The 23,350-nt window shown below is 38.9% G+C and overlaps 1 protein-coding gene across 1 annotated transcript; it reads right to left on the reverse strand.

Annotated features, from left to right (window-relative positions):
- Positions 1 to 4,716: 4,716 nt before the first annotated feature.
- Positions 4,717 to 12,871, reverse strand: LOC117303948 (GA-binding protein subunit beta-2-like). Its single transcript, XM_033788419.1, has 3 exons — positions 12,417 to 12,871; positions 6,644 to 6,867; positions 4,717 to 5,520 (listed from the first exon to the last, which is right to left on the reverse strand). The coding sequence occupies exons 1-3, from the start codon at positions 12,821 to 12,823 to the stop codon at positions 4,901 to 4,903; spliced, it is 1,251 nt and encodes a 416-aa protein (XP_033644310.1). The 5' UTR covers positions 12,824 to 12,871; the 3' UTR covers positions 4,717 to 4,900.
- Between the last annotated feature and the right edge of the window lie 10,479 nt (positions 12,872 to 23,350).

The raw sequence follows: 23,350 nt of genomic DNA on the forward strand, positions 1-23,350 counted from the left end.
TTCAGCAATATTTTCTGCTTAGAGGAGCTCTATGAAATTGGGCCCTGGGTCCAAATTCATAGAGCTGCTTAGCAGAAATATTTTACAACAATTTAAACAGTATGATCTGTTGGCTGGTAAGCAAGATTTGTCTGTGCTTAGCAAGATTTTGTGCAGTTGAAGTAAGGTGAAGCTGCGATCTGGAGTTGCCTGAAAATTTTGCCTGGTGACGTGGCCCCATGTCTGTGGTGTCTAATGGTGTTCAATTTAAAATTGTGTCTAAAAAGATTTAAATATAAAAACTAACTTGTATAAACAAATTTGCATTTTGTTATATATTTTTGTTGTTTCTTTGGGAAACAGCTTTTTTCGTGGTGTCCGTATCAAACCATACTGTACATTCAGGCTTGTCACAAGTTGGTTGTTCGTTGCAGAGCTGAAAAAGTTTTGTTTGGTCATTTGGAACAAGTTCAAGTGTGCACCATGGTTAACTAAAGGTTGACTATTTTTACTCGAACCCAGGGTGGTCGACCACTGGTTGTCTTCTGTGATCGACCATTTGGAACCAGCCTTGAGGTTTCTTCACTGGTCCAAATGGCATGTTCCATTCTGACATGTGTAAAGCGAAGAGGGGAACCAGTGACACTCCAGCGAAAGGCAATGGCGTGTTCCCGATGGTTGACAAGACTTTCAACACGAGTTGTTTGAGTGAGTGCTTCACTGTGAATGTCTATTGCTGGTCAGTGGTCAATCACGGGTTCACTTAATGTGGGCACTCAAATTTGCTCCCAGTTACTGAGTGCCATTTTCGGTCCATTTGAAGCACAACACAATGTGCAGTCTAGTCTGGTACCCTGCATGCACATGGACCTTAAAATGACTTCTAAAATTGCAAGTTGTTGCAACTATCTCAATACACAGCTATGGTTCAGTAAACTCAGTTGTTGAAATCAATTACTTAGGTTATCATTGAAGGTGAATGTTTTTTTCTTTCAGCTTTCCTCTTGCGGTTCATCTCAATAAATATATATTTCACTTTTTGTTTGGTTGTAACTTGATTATATCCATGTGGTTTCCTCTCAATCGGAATCGAATATTTATATAACCTCTTGTTGTTTGATAGGTTAAAGTTAGCAGTCACAGTTGTAACTTTTTGTGGTTGTTCATGATGGGTTGTTTTGTTTTTTTTCTCTGCAAACTAGTAAATCACTGCTGAGTACCTGAATCTGGCATGGCATTACCAGGCCTGATATTTTGTCAATCTGATATCAAACTGTTTGCAGTGTTTGGCTCTCAGACAAGACAATGTGCAGTCTAGTCTGGTACCCTGCATGCACATGGACCTTAAAATGACTTCTAAAATTGCAAGTTGTTGCAACTATCTCAATACACAGCTATGTTCAGTAAACTCAGTTGTTGAAATCAATTACTTAGGTTATCATTGAAGGTGATTTTTTTTTTCTTTCAGCTTTCCTCTTGCGGTTCATCTCAATAAATATATATTTCACTTTTTGTTTGGTTGTAACTTGATTATATCCATGTGGTTTCCTCTCAATCGGAATCGAATATTTATATAACCTCTTGTTGTTTGATAGGTTAAAGTTAGCAGTCACAGTTGTAACTTTTTGTGGTTGTTCATGATGGGTTGTTTTGGTTTTTTTCTCTGCAAACTAGTAAATCACTGCTGAGTACCTGAATCTGGCATGGCATTACCAGGCCTGATATTTTTTCAATCTGATATCAAACTGTTTGCAGTGTTTGGCTCTCAGAAAAATCTGTACAAATGTCAGAAATATTTAAGTAAGACGAAACCATTATGTGGACCAGCCTTAAAGCTTGTACTCAATAAAGTGTCCCTAGTTGCAAAGGACCAACTATCATGCCTGTATTACATCACATACTGCATAACCAATCAAATTGTTTGTTCTCTTGATGCAATCACCAGCCAAGCTATCATATCACTTGTTCAATCTGTGACTGGTTTCCTGCTCATTTGTGCTCAGCGGACGATTGTTAATCAATATTTGCTAATTAAGTGGCCCCATGAGATTGGGTCCTGATGTGGCCATTGCCCCCCCCCCCCTACCCCAGAAAGGGGGGGGGGGGCTAAAAATAGTACATGCATCGATGTGTGACAATTTAAATCATACTGTTGATACTGTATAACCATAGAGCTGTTACTGGTGTAACAAACCATGGAGGTTTCTTCCTCCATAAACTCAATCTAAATTGGAATTCTGAATGTTAGTTTGGTATAGGGAAATCAGTGCTCTAATGGGGCTTCCCCTTTGCTCGCTATTTCTGGTCTGACAGTCACAACACAATCTATATGGGAGATGATGACGTCAGATGTTCAATGGGAATGATCTCGAAAAGTATCCTTTCAAAATGATACACTGGAAGGAATACTAAAACAACATTCAATGAATGCAGACAATTCGTGATACAAAGGGTGACGCCCTTGCTAAAAGGTAGAGTCATTGGTTGGTTACTACTCCACAAATTAACTACCAAAAGTTAAACACTTACTTGGTGAGAGAAGCACTGCAGCTGATGGTAGTGTAAACTGTTTTTTGTTGTTGAAATAATTCCTTTCAAAATGGTTTTGCTTAATTGTCCCATCTGAGAAACGATTCATGCATCTTGATAAACTTGCCAACAAATCAGCGTGACGTCGACAGACAGTTTCAGAAACCACTGACCATACCTTTGAAAGGGAACTATGCATCATGATGGTCATAAAATCACGACAGAACACTATTTGGGAGACATTTCAGAAATTCGTGAGATGAAAAAAGAAACTTGGGTCAACACTTTCTTTCAAGACATGCCGATATGGTTCTGTATACACGTTAAGAGTTTAAAATAAAATTAACACTAAACAACTTTTCAAAGCTAAAAAAATTCATACAATTATGTGTGTTTTGTATGTGAATCAGCCAAACAGCATTTGGAGTACAGTATAATTTTTGATTTTATATTATTATTTTTATTTTTTTGGTGTGTATTTTTTTCGAAATAGCTAATCTGGTCGATTATTTATTAATTTACTACTTTCTGTAATTAAGATTAATTTCTTGTTGGTGGATTTCTATATTTCTTCATCGGGAAACACAGTTTAAATGGATCTTTAGGTCTATTCGGCCACAATTCTCGGCCAAATTTTAAATATCCTGTTTATTTTTTTGAACTCGGAAACAAATAAAGAGTTTGTGGATTTAAGAGCTGCAATTGAATTAAGCTTATTTATTCCAACAGAGTTATTCTTGACCCCCCCCCCCCCCCCCCCAATAGAGCAGCAACAAAATTGGACAATATGGTGAGACAGACAGTTTATTGTAAAAAAATAAATTTATTCAACTGAATTAAAAACTGTATACAGACCATTGTTTAAATATTACAAATATTGGCACATGCCATTGCTTTAATGACGAAACCCAAGCCCGCAAACCCATCACCGAGCCCATCAAAAGCCTATACCGTGTCCGAGCTGTGAATTCAAAGATTAGACTGCCTGGTCGCCGATTTGAGACAGACAATGTCATGTGATATCATGCCATAACAGTTTGTAATTGTACACATTGCATAGTTTTACAGCAGAAAGTAGTTGGCAACAAAAATGAAGAACCGTATTGTACTGTGTAAATATAACCGTTATTTGCATAAAAGAGTTGACTTATTATAATGTGGTAATGATAACAATACAATACAATATAATGCTCTGTAAAAAGAGTATTATTTACTTCGTCACTATGTGTATAACGTATTACAACGTTTTGAATTTTCCATTTAAAGTATAAAATAGAAGAATGTTTGTAATCTATGACCCAGTACTTTGTTGATCAGAGGCGGACAGAGAAGTACACCGGCCTCCCTTAAATCAAACACCCTCCTCATGTACATGTACAAATAAAATACTATACTTTGCATAAAGCAGCCATCTTGGAAGGATGGTGCGCGGTTGGGACTTTCTAGTTTAAAGGATCATTGCCCAAAAACAAGACGTGTCTCCGCAGAAGGAGAAACAGAAATATAAAGAGAGAAATATCCTCAACTTAACACTTCTCACGGAGAAGGTTGTCTGACAGCTTTTTTATACCAAAAGCGATAGTTGTTAACATTTTTATTAGCTTTATTTGCACACATATATATATAAAGAGCAGATGAAACAAATCTAGCAAGAAATCGAGACAAGGTACAACGATGGATGAGTTGGTTAGACCATCGTCCATGTTCAATATTGCAAAAAACGTGGCACTCGCAAAACGAAATGGCTCTTTTAACAGATTTGGTCTTGACATTTGCTTGTATAATATATGGCCCAATTCATTACATATGGTTGTACCCTATATGTAATTCTTCTTTAGTACAAATACAAACAAACAAACATACGGTTATAATAAACTATTGGACAGAACGACAAGAAAGACTAGTATAATAACACAAATTTTCAATTTGTTTTAAATTTTAAGTAAGTACTGTAATTTAGCCATTACTTGTCACCTTTCTCTAGTCAGTCTTAAGTACCGGTAAGGCAATGTCTTAATATAATCAACTATATTAATTTTCTTTTCTATTTAGTTTACTAAGAAATATATAGTTGACAACTATAACATTATGTCGAAAGTGGCACACAGGGCATCTGTGCATTATATCTTGTATGTTTATGGCCATATGCCTTATTACGAATATGCGACTGTTGTGTAAGAAAATAGTGCATAGTTACTTCTAGCCAACTTAGTGCTAAATAGCTAGCTCAGAGCTCACTGACAGGAGCGGGATTTGAACCTGCGACCTCCGAAATGTGTATGTTAACTTTGAGGTCGCATGTTCAAATCCCGCTGTAGTCAATGTTTTGTTTGTCCAACGGTTCATATTAACAAAATATAAAAAAATGTGTAGTAGATGATTGCATAGAAATTTAATTGGGTTGGCTTGGCAACCTTTTACGTAGTTTTAAAAGCAACGTGGCAGTGTCATCTGAAGGTTCGTCAATCGTCAACTGTCCTGGTGACCACTGGGTAGTCTTGGTGTGTTGTAGTTCGTTCTTTGTCTTCTTCAACTCGTCTTGTGTTTCAATCAATCCACGCTGGAGACCCTTTACTAAACTCTCAAGATACTTCACCCTCGAATCGGTGGTGTCGCTTGAACTCCGTCCCCGTGTTCGATGCTCAACCACCGGACTTGTTGCACGGGGGAAAGCACCACCCTGTCGGTGAATCTCAAAGTCCCGGGACTCCGGGATTTGATCCAGACCCTGGCTCATCGCACATCGGGATAAAGACTCGATACTCCCCGTGCTCAAGTCGTTGGCTGTCCACTCAGAGTCCGTACTGTCGTACGTTGAATATTTGTCGTCCTCAACATTCCAGCTACTGTTTGCACTACTATTTGAAGTACAATCCCATGATATCGAGCGATCAAGTCTCTGCTGTGATGGGAAATTGGCCAGCGGCTGCGTTTTCATAAGATCATCCTCTATGGCGTCGGCCATTTTGTTTTGTGTGTAAGTCTGTCCAGAATCCTTTGCACGTTCCACATCTGTAATGAGAATGAAGTAGAGTCAAGGTACCATAAAATCTCTCCCAGTTTCACACATTTCACACAAATATAGTATTTGGGTTGGTTACTTCAATCTAGTAAGCATAATTGTTTTGGGCTTAGGTACATTTTGTGCTTAAACAGAGCTCTATGAAATTTATAAAAATAGCGGGAAAATCCATCACTATATTAGATGCTGCTGATCATGTTTTCATTTGTTTTGTGAAAGAGTGAATTCTTTCCAATCCTATTATTTTTCATGAAACCAACCATATGATATTTACTTCATCCATATCGGTGGCTGAAACAAAGATTCAAAGATTTACTGAACAAAGGTTTACGTTTGTGCATTGATTCTTGTACACTTTAATGTCAGGCTTATTTCGATTGCTATCATAGAAATAAGCATTGGTGATTTGGATTTTTGTTCGAATGCTATTCACTCGACCTTGTCAGTATTTCCAGCATTTCATACGGAATAACTTATCTAGAGAATTGGAACTTGTTAGTCCTTGAGCTTTCAGATTGAAACTCTGATAATGTATTCATCGAAATTTAGAATCCTGTTTAATCATCGTAGCTCAGTCATTTCCCCGATATCCACAAGATGTGTGATTGGACTAATAGTTTAATACAGGTATGATATTCTTCCTATACGTAAGTCTGATTTGTTTTGCTCTTGACAAAAATCAGAAAAACTGTGATAAAATAGCCTTGACTTTCCATTAAAACCTACACCATGTGTTCATGTGTATTTAAGTAAGTCTTTGCCCTGTAACTCAATAAAATACATGATGGTCTACTAAGCCTTTTTGAAAAACGATGGCCACTCTGGGGTTGCACTGTTTGGTTTTGGTGGATATGATGATTAGATCACATATAGGTCCGTTCTCTATGATCAGATTTACCCAAACCTGTGTCATAGTACTGTGTCCGCCATACCTCAAAATGGCTCACTTCTACTTTTTCAAAGGACAAAATAGTCATGATTAGATCACTATGTCCTTTCTCTCTATGATCAGATTTACCCAAGCCTGTGTTATAGTACTGTGTCCGCCAAATACCTCAAACTCCTACTTTTTTTTCAAAGGACCAAATAGTCATGCCTGCTAATGACACTCACCTAGTCGCATGACATGCTGTAGGTACTGTACAATCCTGTGGTGCCTGGCTGACTCTGCGTCATCAAGAGCCGTCTTCCTCTTTGAGTTCCTGATGTCCAGTTTACATCCTCCTTCCACCAGACACCGTACTGCCCCGTAGTGCCCTCTGTATGCTGCTAGATGGAGAGGTGTGTCTCCGTAGCTTGTCTGTACGTTGATGTCAGCACCGTGCTTCAGGAGAAGTCTGTAATGGACAGGAGAACCAAGAATTATTACTCGTTTTATCAAAGTACTAATTTCTTGTTTTACCGATACACACCGAGCTATGTGAACAAATCACTGGCATATTACTCGGGTGGGATTCGAACCCAAGACCTTTGCCATTCTAGAGCAGCGTCTAAGCAACTAGACCACCGAGATAAGAACTTGGTAATTTACAGACCGAACATTTTCAAGTTCACAACCAGTCGCCATAAGGGATTAACCTTCTATTAAATGCCTTATTGTGTGGGTACTGCTGCTGCATTAGCTTTGAGATCGTTTCAAAAATTCTCTGAGCAGTCAGCAGATCAGAATAAAGTTTGAAACCTTTGTGCTGACTTTATGTGCTGTCATTGTTACCTGTTGAGACAAAATTACGAGTTTATGTAGTTTCTTCTGAACATAAATTGCCCATCTCTCACTATGGTTTTTTTATTGGTACATTACAAACGAAGGAAAACATTTCAAATCATAAGTTTGATAGATAAGAATAATTGCTCTTGACTTTAGTCACATTTATTGCTTTTCTTGTTTTCATCGAGCGTATTTCAGGCCCTCTTTCTGTTAAAAAAAACCATAAATAACTTCAGCATGAGTGGCTAACAGTTCGTCAATGTTTTAATGTTTAGGATGTTCATCTAAGTTTTTCTCAGTTAGCAAACAAGGTCGACCTGTAAATTTGCACGTTCTCAACATTGTTTGACAATGAATTATTGTTGTCACAAACCAGTGTTTGATTTCTTTCCATCTCGAATGAAAGGCCTACTGGGAACCGGATGAATGAAAGAATGAAAATAAGAATAAAAGTGGGGGAAACGTTCAGAGAATTCGTGAATACACGATACTTTTGTATTTGGGGAATTCAAGGACGAGCACATTGTTCAGGCGAGGAATTCCGCAATCGGGTGTTTTCCCAATTGATTGTGCCCTGGGGGTTACAATTGAGGAGAAAGCTATTGGGGATAATAATAATGGAATATAATTAAACGAAATTGTGTCGTGTCATGGCCGAGTGTTTTATGTGTCGGACCCAAGCTCTGGTGCTGTCAGTAGCAGAGTTTGGGGCTTGAATCCAGTTTTGGATTCGGCTTCATCGGCTAATTCGGCTAATTTATATACTATCTTTATAAAAATTGAATGGTTGACCAGCTCTTGCTGCGCGCTTTTGCAAATTTGAATAATTCTTGCGGCCTGATGAAATGGACTGACCTTATTTGAACAGTGAATGCTAAACTGTGAAATTGAACTACTCCTTTTGACTATTGAATGCCGATCACTGCGGAGCAATCATTTTCAAACCAGACTGGATGAGCCGGGTGCTAAAATGAATGGATTTTTTTTTTTAAATTGACTGGGAAACCTATAAAAACCGAACATCTGGGTCAAACAGTCCCTCTGAAACCCAGATCCGGGTTAACTCTACACGGGGGCTTCAACCCCGGACCTCGAATCTATAGTCAAACCATGCTCACGGAGGCCATGAAGTTTTTAAGACACGGATCCTGATGATCCAGGGCGGCAGTCAACCTTAATGTCATTCAACTTGAACGAAACATGAATAGAGGTAAACTTAGGGGTAAAGCTTGATAGATCGTCCATGCTGTGATGATAATTTCAGGGTGGCCAGCCACCAGCTGGTTAGCCTTGTTTTCACTATGAGGAAAAATTACGTTTATAACACAGGCTGTCCTATTTCTAAAATTGTTCCTTTATAAACCTTTTTAATAGATGTAGATTTGCATGGGTATGAAGAATATTCGTTTTTTGTTTTACCCATCACCGATGTGTGTTTAGCACTGAATACTCGACTTTCCCTAGATATGTGTGAAATATATAAACCTTGCTAAACCTTGTCCTATAACCATAACCAAGGTTCCCCGGTGTTAAAATGCTTGATTTTCAACTAATTAAACCTGCTATTTTTGGACATTGCAGGTCCATAATGCCATAATTCAGACCACAAATGGCTTATTCAGGGGGAGTATGTTTGGGGGTTTTCTTAACTTTACCCCCGCACTTATTGCAAACATTCAGGAAGGCTATTAGAGTGGGGGCCATTGAAAAAAAGTGATTTGTCATCAGCAAGCCTTTTGTGACAAATCTGTTTTTTCAGTGACTGTAACAATAATCCTTCACACTGTGCCACACACAGTCGCATCCAATATTTATAGGCCTATATACACATGAATGAACGGGTGATTTCGGTGTTTCCCCCTACGACCCTTTACCCCCTGTATCTGTGTGCACTGGCTCGTTGACAACAGGAACCAGGAACGGGATGTAAACATGCCGAGTCTCTACATCCTGGGGAGGGGGAAAACTTCATCGCCCAATGAAATGGTGTTTCACAATCTTTGAGTTTGTTCATGTTCGTTTCAGATGTTGTGCGAGGTTTGATCATAGAGTCCTTACTCTATGGTTTGATGATGTAATTGGGAAATTATGAGCTATTTGTAACATTTTTAATACTATTCTTTTTTTTTCCATAGAAGTTTCGTGCCGGAACAAATTTAGTTTTTATATTTTGATTTAGGCCTATCAAAAAACACCCAAATGAAACCCAATTCAGTTCGTTCTGCTATCTTGTCTAAAAGTTTACACCGCAAAAAAGATGGCCCTAACATTTTTCGTTTGGGGGTCATTTCTTTTTTAGTCTGGATCGTCTCTTCTGTGGACACTGTGACCATTTTCGAAACCACGGCCTCGGCTCCAGACTTGGCTTATGATAGCCTGGCCCCGCGGTTGTTTTGACAATTGCACGTGTTTATACGTAGGCCTACGTGCTCAGGGCTTCAGACGAGAGGACGGAGCCTGGAGCTGAATCCAAAGCCAGAGCCGTGTTTCGAAAAGGGCCTATGAGTCTACAATTTGCCTAAACCTAAAAAGTGTTACGCTATATACAGTAAAATATATTTTTCTTCCTCCATGGTCCACCATACCCCAAAATGGCTTGCAGAATTTCATTGTTTTTCTCTCCGGAACGGTATAACAAAATTAGGCATTGAAACCTAAACCAAATTTGAAAACTGAACCGTTTGTGGACGCGGTTCCTTCCTCTAATAGCTGTCACACAAGGCATTGAGATGATCCGGTCCATGTGAGGGGGAGATGGTGACAATGAGTTTAAAGGAAGTTTTGTTTTCCTAGAAACACCCCGTACCTGACACAGTTTTAAGTTCAACACGGAACTACCATAAGATCACCGAACCATTAAGTTCAACTATATAACTATCAGTTTTAAGTTTTGTACAAATACATTTGTACAAGGATGTACTAGAAGCCCTTTATATAATATAGAGTGCTGTGAGCGGGAGGGGAGTGCGAATGAAGTTACGCCATATTGTGTTCATTAAAGTGAAGTTTCTCTGTAACTTGTAGTAAATCCGTATCCGGGTGTGCATGATGCCGTGGTGGAATGCTCAACACGAAATGTTAATTTGACATTGAGCCAACCCCAAGCATGAGCCACATCGTGTTCTAGCTGGAGTAGTGGTGTCCAAATCAACTGTTGTGAATTAAGCTAAGAATTAACCTAAAGAATAGACCTATTGAAAACCAAACGTTTCACGAAACCTGTCGCCATTGTCCGCCCAAAACAATTCATCAACTCGTGTGAAGGTGGTCAGAATTGCACGTGGGCCTACGTAAACATTGCCGGTATCGTCTACACCGATCATTGCAACATTTTATTTTGTACAGATTTGTTCAAAGTTTAAATATGTGTTGTTCATTTAGTGATAATGACATTGACCTACTTCTGAGTAAACGCGGTGTTTCTGTATGATATTGATTACACAGTTGCCATACAATGAAAAGCAATGGACAATAAACTCACGCGGAAACAACTACTTGGTCGAAACCATTTTGTATAATGATCGTTGCACTTCCACTTCCGGAAGGTTTAGGTTTTCCTTGATGTAGTTTTTAAGGAAAGAAACTTATGGTAATTCACCTCATTTGTACTCAATTACTCATATTCCTGTACACAATGTCTTTGCCTCTTGGAGTGTTTTGTTTCTTTCCTGTTTTCTCCCAATTTATATTGACAGACATGTTTGTGTCACCTGTCTCGCTTATAATAATATGATGATTGGGAAACACGAAGGGATCTGCAAGTACACTTAAAGATCTTGGTTTATGTGTACAAGTGCCTCAACAGCACAGCACCTGGCTGTTTATCCTCTTGCCTGTCTCCCCATCGGCCTGGCCGCAATACTCGCCTCATGGTACCTAAATAACTCAATCAAACTTCCCCACACACCTAGAATGCACTCTCCACCTCAATCAGGAAATCTGACTCTCTTCGAACATTTAAGAAGTGTATCAAACATTCTCTGTACCCTAATGCGCTGCGTTCTACACGTAGTAGCGCTATAATGCCCAATAACCAAACTCAACAAGAGGGCTCTCCGTTGACGGTGACATCCCGGCTGATCGCTGATTGAGCCTTCCAACGTTGTCAAAGAAGCCATGTGGTCTCCCGTTCCAGTCGCTTGGGACAGCTGCTCAACGAAGCTCAAGCCACGAAGGCATTGACAAAAGGCTACAAGTAAATACGCTCATACGACGTGTGTAGCCAAAGTGTATGTTGTATAAGTGCACGTACCCCATGCACCAACAATGGAATGGGCACGTTGCCATTGCATCGGTCCAAAAGGACCCATTAAGGGGAAACCCCTAGTTATGGTGTCATACCGCAATGTCAATTTTGCTTACACCGTCCTGTCAATAAGCCGGGACCAGGAGGAAACCGCATTGCCATGTCAGGCGTAAATGTAGAGTTCTACCATGATTTACTCCACGCTTATAGTATTTTGAACTTCCGACATTCAAGGCAGGGTACAGACCATGTGAACTTTGTTTACAATAAGTGTGACCTTGTACATTCTTTCAGTATCCTGGCAGGCACAATACTATACTACACAGGTCCTATGGGAAGTTGACATTTTGTGTCACAATTTGCACACAAATCAAAGAATTATTAAAGTAAAATCTGGACAAGTTTTGAGATGTGCCCCCTTTCATCATATCAAAAGAATTAGACAGAGCAATCTGCATAAAATATAAGATTTTATTATTTTTTCCATTAGGCTATGTACAAATCATGCCTGCGGGAAGTCCAGGCTCTGTGGCTCGTTTGTAAACATGTGATGTCACAGGTCACACGTCTATACTTTTGGTAATATATTGTCAAAGACAAGTATTCTCACTGTTTTCCAGGCAGCATGCACAAAACAACAAATCTGTAATATTGAAGTTGGGCTCGAGTGGTCATCATCGGAAATTGCAAGAAAATAATGAAAGAAAAACACCCTTATAAGACACCCTTGCCGTATAAAACGGCTGTTGAGAAAGGTTTTTTGCCTGAAACATTTCTAAGATTAAATTTGTGGGTGAAATTATCTCTTGCTCTAAAAATCTATATTATGACTCGAAATATTATTAATCATATTAACATCTCTCCAGCGATCTCTAGTAAGTTGAAAAACAGAAAGTTAAATAATGAAATTAGAACTTCAATTTAGTGCTTACCTGACTACCAGCTCGTGGCCCCTCTCCGAAGCAGCGTGAAGCGGACCCGCACCCCACGCCGTATAAAAACCACAAACGCCCCGTCCCTTCCACAGCAGCAACCGCACCATCTCGTAGTTCCCGGTGACGCACGCACAAAACAGGAGCGTCTCCTTAGTCTGGGGTGCCCTGTACGCAAGGAGCTGAGCAACTTCATCATCTGGTAACGTAGAGAACACCTTGCGGACGTACTTGTGCTCACCTTTCTTAACTGCCGTTAATAGTTCTGACATTTTAAATAGTCTTGGCGTGGCACCTGGAGATACTCGGTGTTTTACACAGCTTTCCAAATTTACGCACCCGCAAGAGTTCGACTGGTGATGTCCGCACATGTTATAAGTTACACCACCATGCAGTCCCGATAACATTGCATTTCTTTATGTTTACAGATAGTTTCATTCACAAACCTCCCGCTCATAAACATCAACTCGTAGTGGCACTGAGTACAGCAGAGGGCCTTATACCTATGCCGTTGCAGTGACAAATAATACTTCCGGGTTTTCATAATGGTTCCGCTTGAGTCATGAACCCACACATTGCGTTTACTTGGTGCTTCTTGGAACCGCTATAGTGTGTATATGTATGGTGGATTGCAAGTAGGTGAAACCCCGAAAAGGAAGTTTATCACCAAAGGTACTATACGAGTGCGTTGTTGCGGCCGTTGCAATCACTTTTTGAGTTGTGGACAGTGGTAAACAAAAATATCAAGTTTAACCAAAACAGGTTCACGACCGTGAAAAACACACGGGGTCAAATATTGACAAGTTTGTTTTAAAGTTCCAACATATTGATTGAATAGACTAATATCAACAAAATAGTGTGCAAAAACTGTACACAATATTTGTATGTACATGTACAATAACGATATTGGCGAAACATGTTTAAATTGATTTTGTGTTTGGTCCTGTAAGGGGGCGTGGCTAATACTTTATGGATTGTGGTGATTCTTAGCTTTTCACCACTTGATTATAATGTGCTGTTTTGCGAGTGATGTTGTTTTCAGCTTTTGTCTTTTTTATATTTCTTGTTTTCTATTTAATTATTTCACGATTGTTATGCGCTTGTTTTAATATGGATTTGTGCAATATAAATCATTTTTTAGACAGTTATTTCGTGGGTATGACAACATAATAATCAGCATAACCGCAGGGTTATGATTTTATTTTGTTTGAATTCGGACAAAAAAAACAAAGAAAGAATCTCGCCAAAAGACAAATATATTGAAGGAGCAAATAAAAAGTAATAAATTAGTCTGAAAGGTTTTTACAATGAAATAACATTTGCAGAAAATTATAGGCTATCAAAGTTGAACCCTTGTATTTACGATAGAAGTTTTCCTCTGTACACAAGCATGGAATACAATTTCATAAACTTCCCCATCAGTAACAATGTTGCTAAGGCCTACATGATATTCATTATTTGAGGAAATTATTTCCAAACACCTGTTCCAACACCTGTCAACATCATGATCTGTTTCAAGAGTGTAGATGTCACTGTTGTTTCCGTGTGTTTTGTGTATCGTCGATGTGTGTTATCTTGTCAATCTATGATGAGACTAATGACCTATGTGGATGGCAGTTTGGGGGAAACACGTCAACGCTTTCGGCATTCTGTCGTTTCTAATGTGGCATTTTATACGCAGGGTCAAAACTCGGTTATACAATTTACGTAATGTCCACTCGATTTGCAGTATCGTTGTCGGCGTGTAAATGGAATAGAATGGTCAGAGTGTAGTTTTTTTTTCTTTCTTTTTTGAAATCTTGAGACTTACACAATAGCTACAGGTTGTACAGGGGCTGTCAATGTTAAAACATGTATAAAAACTGCCATCAAAAGATGTGTAAAACCAGACCCCTGCCAACGATAACAATATAATTATACAACATAAAAAGGAGATTGCATGAAACATTTAAAAATCATACAAGAAATCATTAAAACACAAGCAAATCCAGATTATTGAAAGAAGAAAAAAATGAGAAAAAACTGCACCCACAACAAAACACCGTGTAGCAATAGGAGGAAGGGACAACAATTTAAAAGCAAAAACCCTAGAATGGACTAAAAACCCCCAACCCACAGAGCCATCCTTACGGGTACACAGTCGCTACAGTCCCCGGTCGCTACACATCGAGTTACGATGCAAAGTACCTTGGGCACGTTGCACCGATCTCGGTGTTTGATCCCTCGTCGTACTTTCCTCAGTCCCATGCCCAGTCTACACCCATTAAGTACTCGTCGACCGATGGTCTGTTAGCAATAGCTCATAACTGATGCCTGAACAACAACGAACTTTAAATCTGAAATTTCCATCTTGCAATAGTAACTTATCAATCTACTCGTTTTGTATCCCTCAGTGATGTCCCATCCAAAGAATCTCCAAACATTTTCACGAAGAGTTTGTTTCATCAAATACTTTTTTTAGTTACACCTTAAAGGCACTGGACACTATTGGTTATTGTCAAAGACCAGTCTTTGCTCTTGGTGTATCTCAACAAATGCATAAAATAACAAACCTGTAAAAAATTTGAGCTCAATTGGTCGTCGAAGTTGCGAGATAATTATGAAAGAATAAACACCCTTGTCACACGAAGTTGTGTGCGTTCAGATTGTTGATTTCGAGACCTCATCAAGTTCTAAATTTGAGGTCTCGAAATCAAATTAGTGGAAAATTACTTCTTTCTCGAGACCTGTGTCTCAGAGGGAGCCGTTTCTCACAATGTTTTATACCATCAACCTCTCCCCATTACTCACCAAGTAAGGTTTTATGCAAATAATTATTTTGGGTAATTACCAATAGTGTCCACTGCCTTTAATTGAGGATCAAACATTTTCTCATTTTTGAAGAAGTTTAATGTAAATTGAGACATGATTGGTACAAAATGTTGTTTTTTACAAAAACATTCAAGTGGTTAACCACTCTTGAGGTATTTTTAAAGCAGCTTGCTAATAATTAAACAACTTAAAAACGTAAACTTGAATGCCTTAATGAAATAGAATGACCGAAACGAATCTGAATGAGAAAAAAATTTAACATGTGCGCACGAAACAAAATTGAAGCTGAAATTGGCCGGGAAAAACTATATTTTTTTATACGAAATATTCACGACTTTGTCCGAAAATTTACGCACAATAATTGTGGGCTCCAAATCGTAAACAAATTACGTAATGCGGCGATTTGGGGACACTCGTAAATATTTGCACGAATAATGTGCAATTGGAGCATAAATCGCAAAATGTTCGATGTCCATAGTGACACAGAACTTGAGCCGGATCAATAAAACCGCTTGGTCACGACCTATCAAAATGACCGAGACAATTGAAGAGAAAACATTGACCATATTATTACAGGAAGGCAGGTGAGCTCTAAATACGAATATCGTGGGGTATTCCCATGAGGTATTCTAAAACAAAGCATGATTCAACGCTGTCAAAATCACCTTTCCTGTCGCGCGAGCCCCGTCAAATTTCCTCCTCTCTTGCTTTGTGTTCCAACCGTGGGTGACTTCTGCAATGTTTTCTCAAATAATAGTATTGATAATACGAGGAAGAGAGAAAATACAAAAGCATCGTCATACACCATTCAATGATCACACAGAACAAATTCCTTTATTGTGTTTGACTCACTGGAAGTACATTATTATTACTTTTATAGCTATTTCAGTTTGGTTTGAATAGAAAAACAAACACGGAGTTTCATTGCTTATTTGATGACCCATCCAGTGTGCTGATATTTATCAAAATAGTTTCATACTTCACAACTTTGTTAAAGCACGCGGGAAATCACAATCCAAAAATGCTGACAACAATTCTTACTCATTTATAAATTAATAGAGTCACAACCTTTATTTTTACATGATGACAACCCAACCAACATCATGCGTTTTACCTATTTTTTTATTGACTGTGATACTCCAAAAAGGGGGGGGGGGGTCAGTGCTAACCCGGATTCTGGGTCAGGGGCCCGACCCGTTTCGTGGTCAGGCTGACCCAGCAAACCAGGTTTGAAGAAGGGAATTTTTAATTTTGTGTTGCATCAGTTACTGGCAAGGATTGACCCAGAATTCGGGTCAATTCTGACCCAATGTTTTAAAAGCGATTGCATTATATTTTTTAAATGCATTTAATGACAGAAAAATATATATATATAAATTTCTTTGATGGCTCTAACACCACGAATCCGTGTTTTGGTTTACCTGTGTAGATCAGCTCTAACCTTGACGTCGTCAAATTATCTTGGTTGCGGGATCTTGGGAGTCAGTAGGCCTATTCCCCAAATTTCGGGGGAAACCCGAAACACCATTCACTGAACATGAGATTGTATGTTTCACTGTAAATGTACATGTTTTCGCAATCTCGTTTCATCATTATTCTATTGCACGATATTAGATTTTGTTTTATGTTAAGCTTTGTTGTGACATAAAGCTCTCTGCATATTATCTAAACCATTGTGTGGTAATGTTTTAAGGTTGATGGGGCCCCCGAAATCCCAAACATTTCTTTAACCTCTCTCCCAAGTTGTAGAGTCTTACCAATCCTACTCTATCCAGACATGAACACTGCAGTGTCGTTTAAAAGCAGTGTATACTATTGGTAATTGTCAAAGACTAGCCTTCACAGTTGGTGTATCTCAACATGCATAAAATAACAAACCTGTGAAAATTTGAGCTCAATTGGTCATCGAACTTGCGAGATAATAATGAAAGAAAAAAACACCCTTGTCACACGAAGTTGTGTGCGTTTAGATGGTTGATTTCGAGACCTCAAGTTCTAAATCTGAGGTCTCGAAATCAAATTCGTGGAAAATTACTTCTTTCTCGAAAACTATGGCACTTCAGAGGGAGCCGTTTCTCACAATGTTTTATACCATCAACCTCTCCCCATTACTCGTCACCAAGAAAGGTTTTATGCTAATAAATATTTTGAGTAATTACCAATAGTGTCCACTGCCTTAAATATTGTGTCAGTTCTCACTTATAATTCCCAATCCTGTATTATTACCTCAATTGTTTTCAAAATCCCTTTTGCCATCGCCAAGAAACTTTGAAGATAGAGGTTTGCGGTAAACACCATGTGAATATTTGACTAATAAGCACTGACCATACTTGTCACACTTGTATGTTATAAGTGTACACAAAACTAGTTGAAGTTTGTATGATCTATAATCATAAGCTTCCTATTTCCAGGAACCATAGTTCAATATATTGTATTATTATTCATATGCGGAAATGATCAACACATTTTTACTTGTGTTTATCTTGTATGATTGTATTTATCTTACAATTTTATGCGGATGCTGATCAAGTTATGGGGATGCCCCTACCGTCCACACAAAAAAACCGTTACAACCCTTCGTCAGCACAGCGACTGTTACATAACAGTACCCGTTTACTCACTTTGGTTTGTTCTCAAATTTAATACTCGGGGTTGTTTTTTTGCTTAGTAACTCACTCTTATTCATTGCAATAATTATGATGTATTTCTTTTCATGTTTGCCTTATTCAGTGCCGATATAAAGTGATGTTGAGATAGGCCTACAACAATTTGGATAGGGCTGACCAGTTGTAACATAACTGTTTTACATTGAAATTCACTATAATAAATTGAAACTACGGTCAAATCATCTACAGGTTGCTTCAATCGATTCGAACACATTTCAATGTTTAACTCTTATTAGTTTGCTTTGTGAGGCAGACTGCGCGATTCCCAAAAGTGTTGTCATACTGTGGTATAGAGGGCGCTATAACAAACGTTGGTGCTGGGCTATTTTATCTGTTTAAAGTTACGAACTTGCAAAGGCATAAATTATCACCTAATCTATGAGCATTGAGTCGGCCACATATTTCATGTGCATGTAGGTTCAATAAATGTATTTATCCACTACGTTTTAATATCAAAACATTTATTAACTGCCCCAGTGTAGATACAACAGTCTTAAAAAAAAAATTGAAATATCCTTAGATGTGCGCAATAATTATTGAGGAAACAAACAAACAAATAAATATACATGTACAACGTCCATTGATTTGCTTTTAAATATTTTAATAACTCTCTATGATAAACAAACAACGTTACAGTTGAACAATTTTAAGAAAAAAATCAAATTATTAAGCAAGCTGCTTTGAAAATACCTCCAGGGTGGTTAACCAATCTAAAAAACAACATTTTGTACAAATCATGTCTCAATTTACATTAAACTTCTTCAAAAATTAGAAAATGTTTGATCCTCAATTAATATGTAGTTAAAAAAGTATTTGTTGAAACAAACTCTTCGTGAACATGTTTGAAGATTCTTTGGAATGGGGACATCACTGAGGGATACAAAATGAGTAGATTGATGAGTTACTATTGCAAGATGGAAATTTCAGATTTAAAGTTCGTTGTTGTTCAGGCATCAGTTATGAGCTATTGCTAACAGACCATCGGTCGACGAGTACTTAATGGGTGTAGACTGGGCATGGGACTGGGGAAAGTACGACGAGGGATCAAACACCGAGATCGGTGCAACGTGCCCAAGGTACTTTGCATCGTAACTCGATGTGTAGCGACCGGGGACTGTAGCGACTGTGTACCCGTAAGGAGGGCTCTGTGGGTGAGCACTGCTGCCGTAATTCAGCCCGTAGTACCCGTAGCTGTACGACGGCACCATGGTGTACTGATCGTAGGGGAGGGAGGAGAGCCCGTAGTAGGGAGAGGTAGCACTTGGTGAGCTGACGCCTGTTGTGAGATCGTCGGAGCCAACAGGGGATGCTGAGGTTGAAGGTGATAAGTGGTTAGTCTCGGATGGCTTGGGTGTTGTTGTTGGCGTTACCGCTGATTCATCACCATCCTCGCTGCTTGATGAATCGATCAGCTTCCCTGTGCTGTTAGGACGCCCATGACGACGGGTCCTAGCACGGCGGTTCTGGAACCAAACCTGGTAGACAAAAATAGACAGAGACTTATTAAGCATGTTTACATTTACGTCTATATATAACAACAGCAGCTAATCCATTTAGCCGGAGGTGTGAGGTAGAACATTAGATGGATTAAAGGGTAATGAGAAAAATCAATTTGGCTGAACTGTGAGAGGTGTCACAGACGAGGAATATCGACAGGATAACAAGATGTGCTAAATGTCTGCCATCGATTTAAGGCATTATAACCTCTGCTGATAATCGACCATTTTCTAAGTAACGATTATTCCAATCCAAAGTTAAACACTTTAAGCGGCAGACTTGTTTAATCCTTGATCTATAATAAACTGTCAGAAATGCTAGGGCTTGTTTTCATGGAATGAAAAACCGCAAGTACGAAGTACAAAATCAGATCTCATCGCGTCTGCCATGATTGGGAATTAAGGATAGAAAATAAGGTTTCGAGCAAATTTTGTTTTAGCGATTTGTTGCTTGGGAGAAGAACAAAAATCACAGGTGCGCATCAATCACTTTGGTTACAAGTTACTGACATTTAATTGAAAGAACACATTGGAGATGTGTATTTTTGAAGTAATGTTTGTACAGTATAACAGAGAAAGAGGGAATTTTTCACCCACAAATCTTCCTCTGACACAACCAATTAATTGTGCAACAAGAGTGTTTTCCCCTTTTCTTGCAACTTCGATACCAGTAGATAGTGAGCCTAAGAATGTTCGTTTTTGTCTTGAATGTATCATCACTGAAGAATTCCTTGAGGTTAGGTTAAAAGGAATTTCTAAGATCTAGAATTTATAGATTTGTTAAATCTGAGGCGGTAAGTAAAGATTACAGACATGATATTTACCTGCACTCTTGCTTCAGACATACCGATAGATTCTGCAAGCACTTCCCTGCTGGTTATATCGGGGTACTGATCGTCAGTGAAGAACACTTCGAGCTGTTGCCGCTGGTCTTCAGTGAAGATGGTGCGGGCACGGCGACGGCGTTTCCTGAGCGGGCCGCTCCCGGTAGACTCGGCGGGGCAACTAACGATGTGAACGGCGGCCTGTTCAGCTGCTGAAAAGGATAAAGGTGATTTTTGTTAATGAAGTTATCGTCTGGCGGTTTATAAGGGCAGGTTGGGAAAAAACACCAGGGAAATATTACCCTTGTAAATGACGAGCGTTACATACATGATCCATGGTCAAAATCCAGTTTTAGCAAAGGGTCTTTAAACACCTGTATCTACTGCATGAAAGGGAAAAACATCACGGTTTGTAGTCTGAAAACTTACCGATTAAATGCAAGTTCATACGTTTTTATCGAAAAAGAAAACATTTGATCACATTTGATTACGACAACCATGGAGGTAGAAATAGACCCCAAATGGTACAGCCACAAATTGATTAATGTTATCTAATACATGCTGGAAAATACGGTTATTAACTATTTTTTTCTTGAATCACACGACGGGTTTATTTATAAGTATCTTCTGTCTTGACTCTATCTATGATATATCCACTCAAATGAACCCAGCAGTGATGGTGAATATTGTGTCAGCTCACATGTATTACTACCTCATTTTGTTTTTAAAATCAATGTTGCCCTCGCCAAGAACTGTGAAAATAGAATCCCACATTGCTTTCTCTTAAAGTGTTGCGTGGCTTCAATTTTCTTTTTATAAATTGATAAATTAGGCGCTTTGGGTTTAAAAACCAGGGTTAAACTGAATTACCTGTATTGGAATTCCCTGTCTTTATGCCAAGGATGTCTTCTATCAGATGACCAGCTTTCCTTTTCACAACGCAAGACTTGACTGATCGCGTGCTCTCCATGATACAGATTAATGTTATAAGAAGACCCGAATGCAACTGGTGGTAGTAGAAGAGCAAGTTGCGGAAGACTGTAGAGATGTAGAAACTCAATGAGTGAATGATACAGGCTGAGGACATGAGGCCGCTTTTATAACTACCCCTACCAGGTCAGCCGGGCCCTTTGATTCATTCATGAGACCCCAAATAAGGTGCCGTCCTCGGTTGCTGATTGGTCGAGCGTAGTCTTTGAAGTCACCGCCTGAAGGCGGTCCGTGCCCCATTGACTGAACGCGGGCGTGCGAGTACTGCGAAAGAACACTGGGGCTGTAAATTACCAAGAAAACAGATAGTGATACCGTTGAAAGCCTTGAAGGGTTTATGAGAAGATTAGTTACTGATACCCGTTGGCGAATTGTTTGGGGTGATTGAAAATTAAAACCAACAACATCTCGTTTCTGATTTGGTATCCGCCATTTTCGGTGTTGGAGGGTTGCGCTCCATATTCTGATCACTGTTCCAATACTCTTGTATTTTCTTAGAAGTCATATCCTAACCATAATCCTATACCTCTCACAGTGTGTAAATCACGAGGGTTTTCGAACGAATAGTGGGGTTGAATCAGAGATGAAGATATGCCTCTGTGACTTTATTTTTGTGTGAATTATTTAGCCTTTATTACTTTTGGTTAGTTTTGTGTAGGCCGATGGAACAAAGACTGACCAATGCTGGGTGGTAGGCCTATCTTGGCCCTTAAAACCACTGGACACTATTGGTAATTGTCAAAAAAAAACGGTCTTCTCACTTGGTGTATCTCAACTGAAAAATTTGAGCTCGATTGGTGGTGGGAGTTGCGAAATACTCTATGAAAGAAAAAATACCCTTGTCATTCGATGTTGTGTGCTTTTAAATGCTTGGTTTCAAGACCTCAAATTCTAAACTTGAGGTCTCGAAATCAAATTCGTGGAAAATTACTTCTTTCTCGAAAACTGCGTCACTTCAGAGGGAGCTGTTTCTCACAATGTTTTATACTATCAACCTCTCCCCATTACTCGTTAGCAAGTGAGGTTTTACGTTTATAATTATCTTGAGTAATTACCAATAGTGTCCACTGTGCCTTTAAGCACTGCATGGAACAAGTTAGGATGTAATTGATTATGATAGAGAAGGCATTTGTTCAAATATTCGTGGAATGACCACTACTGAGTTGACCACTAGATAGCGCGTGTGAAAAAAATTATGAACATTCCAAAATATCGGAAATACCTTTAAAAATTACTGATAATATTACCACCGGCCAAAATCTATGTGCAACAGTTCGGTCGTAATTTGACCGATCAGGAAGTGGTTGCCTAAGGAAGGGGGCCTACCCTTTTCTTGGTCAGCAGGACCCGTCAAAACACACAATTGACCGGGAGTCCTGTGTACTGGTCAGTCTCCATTTCAACATGGAACATTGGAGCCCGGAAATATGCGGGAAAACCCCTGCTCTCTCACATATTATGATATTATCTGTGACGTCATAGAAATATTTACAAAAGAGCCATAGCCTGGACTTCGTGCAGGCACGATTTGTACACAGCTCAACGGAAGTTAACAATGGAAGTTTGTACATTTTTGAAGAAAGAGGACACATCTCAAAACTTGAACAGCAGTTGTTATTTTTTGTCTCTTGAATATTTGTTGACATTATGACACAAAATGTATAATTAACCTTAGCAGTGATGGCTATCGGGTCAGGGAATGACCTGGAATTTACGAGGCAAATTGTTTTACATAAAAAGCCCAAAGCGATCGTTTTGAAATCAATATGGTTGGACAGATACTTTTTAAAGTTGAATTCAAATATTCAGATAATTATCCCTTGTTTTGGTGTAATTCCATTTAACAGAATCCGCTATTTTGTAGAGCCAAATTGTTGTCTCCAAGATTAAAATGGCCGAGCGAGTGCTCCACTGGTTGTATTACAAACGGCAAATAAATGCTTTTGCAATCACTACTCACTATTTACAGGTGTTTGCTTGTTGCACAAACAAATCTGAAAAAGTAAAAGGAGCGATTCCAAATAGAATATTTTTAGAAGGTGCGAATGCAATGTGCCATCCCGAGGTGTACATTCTCGAATCGTCAAGTATTTCTTGGAATTGTTGATCTTCATAAAATTATGAGTTTTACGCATGCATATATATCT

The sequence above is a fragment of the Asterias rubens genome, chromosome 2 (assembly GCF_902459465.1).
Source record: "Asterias rubens chromosome 2, eAstRub1.3, whole genome shotgun sequence".
Lineage (NCBI taxonomy): Eukaryota > Metazoa > Echinodermata > Asteroidea > Forcipulatida > Asteriidae > Asterias > Asterias rubens.